This window comes from Hetaerina americana, unplaced genomic scaffold (assembly GCF_022747635.1).
Source record: "Hetaerina americana unplaced genomic scaffold, ioHetAmer1.1.p SCAF_1, whole genome shotgun sequence".
NCBI classification, from domain to species: Eukaryota; Metazoa; Arthropoda; class Insecta; order Odonata; family Calopterygidae; genus Hetaerina; species Hetaerina americana.
Window position 1 is genome coordinate 85,422,981 of NW_027286069.1, and position 7,977 is coordinate 85,430,957.

Sequence of the window (7,977 nt, forward strand, 5' to 3'; positions counted from 1 at the left end):
TTAACCGACTTTTCGGTGTAAATGAGTAAAGAAGGCGTGTTTCGGGATCACAAGCCGTTGAACCATGACTCATCTCCAAACGATGATCTTTTTTAGACAACGTGGGTCATCGTTTGCGGCTTGGAATAAGTCTCCTGCGACGGTAACACGGCATTCTTGGCGTAGACGCAATAAAAGAGAAAACGGCTATTCAACGAATGACGAATTCGAAAAAAGACTGCCGGATGATTTGAAAAGTTGAAGAGACGCTGGGATAAGTGCTTGAGATCTCAAGGTAGGTAATTCGAAGTCCCTCATTGTTCTAGGCTGGCTAATTTTCTAATATATATATATATGTGTGTGTGTGTGTGTGTTTGTGTGTGTGTGTGTTTGTGTGTGTGTGTGTTAATATGAAATTCATTTACTTTTAATTGACGCAGAATTATTTTTTTTAATCTTTCGCAATAACTAATTAATCAACATATTATAACAACTCTCAGATAGGGTCTACTACTTTCCCATTGCTAAGAAAGTGAAATAGTTGTACGGGGTCTTTTTCCTTCTCGAAATTGCATAGAATAATAACAAGTATTCATACGGTGAAATGATTTATTTTTTATACATGCGAAATATATGACTTTATAAATTATACAATTTCATGAGATGGTTGAGTTAACCAAGGTAGGCCTTGCCATAGGCGGGGGCGCCGTATCCGGCATAGGCGTAGGGGGAGGCGTATGCCTTGGTGGCGTAGGCGGCGACGGGGGCGGCATGGTAAGCGGCAGCCACAGGGGCGGCGTGGTAAGCGAGGGGAGCGGCGACCTTAGCGACGACGGGGGCGGCGACGGCGGCCTTCACGACGGCACCTTCCTTGTGGACGACTGCGTTGAATCCGTTGACGGGGTCAGCGGTGTAGTCGACGATACGACGGGTTCCGTCGGCTTCGATGAGGCTGTACTGTCCCTCGACGACATCTCCGTGACGGCTCTCGTGCTGGCTCTTGGAGTCTCCGGTCAGAGCATCCTGGATGTCATAGGAGTAGGAGTACTGAGGGTTGGGGTCGAAGTCGGTGTCGACGGCGACGGCCTTGGCGACGGGGGCGGCGTAGGCGAGGGGAGCAGCGTGGGCGTAGGCGGGAGCGGCGTATGCGGCGCGGGCGATGGCAGGTGCGGCATAGGCGGCGCGGGCGTAGGCGGGTGCGGCGTATCCGTGAGCGGCGTAGCCGAGGGGTGCGGCGGCGTATCCGTGGGCGGCGTACGCGGTGGGTGCACCGTAGGTGGCGACGGTGGATCCAACGACCGCTGGGCTGGAGACTAGGCCAGCGCGGGCCACGGCCACGAGGGCGGCGAGGACGATGAACTGTATTCACGAGAAAAAATTAAACAATTCGATTAAAATGAGTGTTAAATAAGAGATAAGTGAGAAAACTTTTCTCGAATATCCATTGTTGTAGGTTGGTTAATATTCCAAGGAATCACACTATGAAGTCAGCCTATATGCACTGTATCCTGAAGCATCTTTTTTCTATGATCTATCGTCGTCACCTCTGGTTCTTTAAATCAGGAATAATTATCCTCACTCTTCGATTGGAAGTGCTCACCTTGTATGCCATTGCTATTTGGTGAACTCCTGAAAGTGTTCTGACTTTCTGAAGGCGCTCAGCCTCGTATTTATACGATAGGATTTTGGTTCCACTTCCTCCCGCTATCCCTTGACGCCGTGCGTATAGCATCCTTCGTGCTGTTGTAACAATGTTTTTTCCCCTTCGCGCCGCCCAAGGGGCCTCCTTCCCGTCTGAAAGCATTGCACACCTTGGACAGCTGCTGCTAACGCCCCTTCTGCCGCATTCTATGCCTTTCACCTCTCTATTCCTCCCCTCCATCCCTACCCCCACCCCCTGCAGATTATCCCTTCTTCTGGATTAATCGCTTTCTTTCGGGTTCCTTTTCCTTTTTCCCGCCTCGTTATCGTTTAGTGCCTCACGAAAATGGATGTATGGGAGCCGAACCGCTTTCAGTTTCATTAAAATGTCAACGGGTTATGTGGAATTACCCGTAAATTCCGGCCGAAAATATTTTCGTTCGCTTTAAATCAGTACGCCTTCCACTTACATCATGAGATTCGCAGAAACCATGATTAGTTGTCCCAATCTTGACTCATGCATGCCGTTCTATCAATCATTTGGCATGACTCTCGTGCAGGCCGAGCGTTTTAATGCTCTTATGAGTAATTGTGTAACGTTTTCCGCCAAAATTTCGCAAATAATTACCCGTGCTATACTCTTTTATCACCTCAGCTCTTTTTGAGGACAATGACTGTCCGGAATAATTTCGCTCGTTGTGAAACCGGTCCGTTCCTATAGCTACATGGGCGTATGCCTTTATTGAATTTCTATTGTCACACGGTGAATGTGGTATGCGGAACCTCAGGCTTGGAGACAGTTTAGATTATTTTTCAGTCGTTGAAATGCGGTCCGTTATCATCATATTACACTAACTTAAATGCACCTAATTAAATAAACGCTGGAACTCACTGTTCAGGAAACAAACCGTTTTAATTTCACTATCATGTTCGTATTCTCATGATCTGGGTTTCATCGAGGTGCAACAGCAAAAGTAACACCGGAAGTAACATTTTATTTCTAAACTCACCATCCTTATCTAATCTTCCTTTTTTGACAAGCTTAATATTTGCCAAAGTATAACTTGTACCATTTTTTAAGTTTTTGATTTTTCACTTTATCTCATTCTTTACAGCAAGCTCAAATTTTCCATAATGTGTTTATCTATTGAAACTCAGGTTGTATGTAAATTTATATGTTTGCTTGTTTTATCCCATAGTCGTGCATCGAAGGACGTCGTTCTTCAGAATACCAGCAAACACTGCGTTAATCAACTTGGAGGTTGTTTTAACTGAAATGGAGGAGATCATAGAAATTATGATAGCGTCGTTGTTCATCAAAGAAGTTCATCCGATCTATAAATACACGCATAAACTTATCTCAGTTGCCTTCCGGGGTAGGCAAAGTAATTTAAGTCAGTATTTGGATTTAAAAAAAGGAGAAAGATTGCACCATTGTAACAATTTCTTTTTTCGTTTTTTCTTTTCATGCTTTTTTCACCTCATACATGCTGGTCCGTTTTTGAGACTTCTAATGTTTGGAAAGTATTCAACTGCATTTACCTATTAACTTCTTGGTGTATCCCATCTTCACAAGTTTAAATTGATGTAGTCTTAAAATTTATCATATTATTTTTCATGAGGACTTTGGTGGAGGCAAACATGTAAGCCGTCATTTTGGAGTATGTTGCAATCAGCCTTCGAAGTTAACATCTCAGTCTCAACTTAATTTACTAAATTTTAGTGTTGAGTCATCATGGTAAGGTATTTAATAATTTGCTACTGTATGCCGAACGAGTGATTTTGGGGATAGCATAACATTGCGCTTGGCGCACCTGGCTGTCCTTACGACTAACCGGGTCATTGGTGATTTGGGGAAGGGGAGTGATTAAGGAAAGATTCGGAAAGGAGACTTGGGGGAAGGGGGAGGGAAACGGCGAAATAATGGTGAGGTGAAGAATTGTGCTCTCTCTCTCTATATGGGGAATCGATCTCCGTGACAGGTTAGGGCTTGTGGAGGCAGTGTGCTAACCATCTAAACTACTATATGTCCCTGTGCAAATTACTTGCTTCCTTCAGGTTTAAATCTCGCTTTCAGTGAGTGATGAAGGGATGATCTATTGTTCGCTCTTCAGGCGTTCGTCCCGATGTACGTTTTTCGGTGACTAATGTCACTTTCGGTAATACCCCTCACATTCCCCTCCGCCGGCCACCCTCCCCCTCCCCACACCCTGCGTTCACTCTCCTGCCATTGAATCGCCCCGTTTTCACTTTCACTTCGCTCCCAATTGCATCTCCTCCTTCCTCTCCCCCCCCGTCCCCCCGCCACGCCCTTCACCCTCTTTATCGCCCCTCCGTCTCCTTTGTCAGTTTGCGTGATTTCCGAATCGACCCTGAATCATTGCGGCCAAGTGGCCACTCTTTAAGCTTTTGAGGCGTAGACGATTGCATTAGCGTCGCATGCCCTCCCGACCCCTCTGCCCGGTCCACTTGGTTGGGAGAAGGGAGGCAGGCCCACCTTTGTGCCCGTGTGCTATGCGTTCGCCCGCCAAAAAGACCTTGGATGTTTTTTCCCTTCCTTTCCTTCCCGTCTTGAGACGTGTTCCATCGTGGCGCATTCCCTATCTTCCCCCTTTCCCTCTCGCTCGCCTCTCCTCCCACCCCAATCCCCGAAACGTGAGTCCTTCCTTTCCGCCATAATGGGCAACCTCCGGCCCTGCTCGAGAATTGGACCCCTCATTGGCTGTGGGAGGATTTCGTGAGGCGCCGCTTTCTCACCGAATTCTTCCGCCGCTTTCTACGTGCTCGGCCTTCCCAACAAAACATGGTACGGTGGGAGTCATTTGCGTGCACGTTCCTTCTCTTTCGTCTTCTTCGTCTTCAGTGGATTACGAGGGAAAAAATGTTTCGCTTCGATCTCGAGTTTCTTCACAGTTTGCTCTCGCGTCCCTTCCCACCCCACCCCTCTCCCCCTCAACTACCCTCCCTGTTGGAATTCCTCCCATGGTTGGAGATAAGTATTTTATTTTATCTATCGTATTATCGTATCATCTTTCTCCTTTTTGTGTTTTCCGGTGAGGTTAGGAAATACGCTCCCCCCGCTCGCACCAGTCACTGATGAACCATTGTAAAAAAAAATTAGGAGGACAAACGACTAAGTGACATTTTGAATTTAGTTTTTATCTGATTTTTGTTTTGAACCCATTTAGTAATTGTTGAAAAAGTTAAATATACAAATATGCAATATTAAGGGTGAATTTTTTTGATCACAAGTAAAATTATTGGCAAAGGATATTATTTAACTGTGATTAACGTTGAATTGACCGTTCAAAATGATAGTGTTGATGAAACATATCGAGTTGAATATTGATTTATTATTATTTTAAAGTTTCATCTGTTAATTTTGTCTGGTTTTGAAATTCCTTATTTTAAGTATTGATTTAAACTTACATTTATGCTTTAACGCGTGCTGTAATGGTTAATATTTTGCCCTTAATGACTACGATTGTGATGGTTCTTGAGTACCTGGAACTAAGGGAAATCCTCGCTGGCCAACGGCATTCCTAGGAGAAAAATCGCGAGAATTTACCCGTAGGGACCGATGCACTCCAATGCTCAACCTTCGGGCTCGTGCACTGTATCCACCTCATTTAGTCATTCCGATATTTTTAATGCCTTGGTAATGTTTCCTTACCGGTTTTCATCTACTGAAGTCTTCATCATGTCCTTATTTCACTTATCATATAATACACATCTTTGCAGGTGCGTTCCTTGAAAAAAATTTGTTTAGTACTTTAGTAGCTGTACATTATCAATATTTTTGGTGTATACTTCTTTTGCCATTGCTCTTTTTTAAATAGCTATTTCGATTTTTAAGAGCAAGGTGCGTCGCATATGTGGTAGGAGTTTTTCTAGAATCCATTGCTCATTTTTTTTCAGTTGTGGTGAGTGTTCAGAGTTTAGTAAAAAAAATAATATTAGAAACGAAACATTTAGATGAAACCGATCGACAGATATGTAAAATAAGGCTAATTCGTTTGGGCGGTGAAAGCGAAGAGAATAACTGGTTGAATTAATTTTTTCATAACAAGGAAGGCAATAAAAGTTTTCAGAAATAACTGTAATTGGATAATGTTAGGATAGTGCTGAAATATTTCGAGGGGTATTCCTGAATGGTACATGCTTTATACACATTTCATGTATATTAGAAGAAGACAAAATGACCTTTGCGTGAAAGACTTACGAGGTTTTCTTTGTTCGATATAATCATATGTTCGTATTTCATAACGTGCCCTAAATTTTTACATTTTTTAAATGTCTTTTGGAAAATTTTATTTCTTCATCGCCGCTTCCTGAGTCAATTCGTACGAAATACTCCGTGCTTCCTGAGGCTTTTCATTACTTTAAACCATGTCGTGAAACAGGTTTGGCAGCTGGATCAAGTCTTTGGCAACAAGCCTTTTATTTGTATATTCCAATAATTTCGTTGTCCTTTATAGCAGGTGATACATTTCCTCATATTATTTTCTCGTGCGCTATCAGGCTTTTGTCCGATTTTGGGTTTCTTTGGAATGATCGCTCCTCTTAAATCCTTTGTCGTAAAGGTCTGAAAGGCAAATTACGCGCCCAGAGTTGTTTTAGTCAAATTTAATCGTGGAGAATAATATACTGCGGAATCCAACGTTGAAATATGCGTAAAAAAGGTGTCCCTCAATTGAAGAATATATGAATAATGCCGTTTTGACTTGGTATTCTAATCTGACATAATTAATGGTTTCAAAGGTGAGGGCGTGCAGCTCTATGTACGCAAAAATGGAGATGATATATGCGTTGACCACAAATCATCAAACCTTTAGGAACTCCATGGGGCGATATCTTTTCATGCTGAAGTTTCTGAAATTTTAGCATAAAATTATTATTATTATCAAACTCTATGAAGATGCCAAAAGGAGTGAAATAACAGGTATAAATTATCACGATAAGGGATGGGAAATACATGTACATTACGTTTTACCGGTATAGCTAGGTATGATTTACCTATCCTGTGGTATTTTCTGAGCATATATATATATATATATATATATATATTTATGAAGTCGAAATAAAGTTATTCCAATAATAGGACCCGAAATATTTTTAGCATTAAATACTTTGTATTTATTTATCAAAAGAACAATAATAATTATTTTAAGGGATACAGTAAATGAGGTAGTGATTTTTGGTATATAAAAGCTTATTTTCTAGCTGACACCGAATATCGACCATAGAATATCGTTTCTTCCGAGGTCGAGTGACGGCATCTTTCGCGGGAATTATTGGAAAACTAGTATTGGGTTACATTATTTCCGTTTAATTAGGTGACTAATCGTATGCTAACTAGGCCCAGGCTTTCACTTCCTTACAATACAGGAATATGTATTTATAGTTGTCATTTTATTTAGCTTCTTAATGATTTTGGTGAAGCGTACGCATTGGCTACTCATTTACAACTTTGTATCGCAATTGTAAATGTAGTGCGTTCAATGTTTCAAGGCGGAATACTTAAGTAAACCTAGATTTCCTGTGTCTAATATATTTAATATTCCTTAATTCAAGCAAAAATAATGGTAGCATTTTTTTAGGTGCCTTGATCTTATTCATTCAATTGTCTTCAATTATGATTAAAGATTCGAGGTAATTTGATTGTTATCAGCCTACATCCATGTAGTCTAATTTAGCCGAGCTCAACTTTATTTGAAATTATAGGTAATTAGCATCCTAAATTATATGTAGAACAAGGTACTCGTAGCGTTTCAGTAAAGTTTTCACATTTAGTCCGCGGATAATACTAAGTTGAAATTGGTCCATGACTTCATCCAGGCAAGAGTAGAAACTCTACTGAGTGGTTCCGATTTTTTTATTCGCAAAGGTCCAAAGGTATTGATATCACACTACACAAATTTCTTTAATTGAAGGGGATCGAGATGGTGCGGGGGCTAACGTACTGGCTTCCCACCCTGAGGGCACGGGTTCAAATCCCGGCGGTGTTGAATATTTTTCAGAGGTATCTCGATCCCTACTTGAGGTGCTTTGTGGAGGGCACTTTGAGTGAGTACGCCGTCCGTCGGATGGGACGTTAAGCCGCGGACCCCTTGGCGCCTTTCGTAAAGAGTAGGCTAATGCCGACGCCGGGTTTCTCTCCACCCTTCATCCTTTCCTGTCCTTCCCCTATGGCGCAAATGACCTTAGCTGTCGGTCGCCTCCCCTCAAAACTACTACTACTACTACTACTTCTTTAATTGAACTTAATTTTTTTCTTTGGAAAATGCGCGGGATATTTAATATATGAAGCTTTTCGAAGATAATTCTAGTTATATTTAAATAAAAATTAAAACTCTC

At 42.0% G+C, this 7,977-nt stretch overlaps 1 protein-coding gene across 1 annotated transcript; it reads right to left on the minus strand.

Moving 5' to 3' along the window:
* Positions 1–651: 651 nt before the first annotated feature.
* Positions 652–1,591, minus strand: LOC139694161 (larval cuticle protein A3A-like). The gene is made up of 2 exons (XM_071592594.1): positions 1,580–1,591; positions 652–1,338 (listed from the first exon to the last, which is right to left on the minus strand). Exons 1-2 carry the CDS (start codon positions 1,589–1,591, stop codon positions 652–654), a joined length of 699 nt encoding a protein of 232 aa, XP_071448695.1.
* Positions 1,592–7,977: the final 6,386 nt, after the last annotated feature.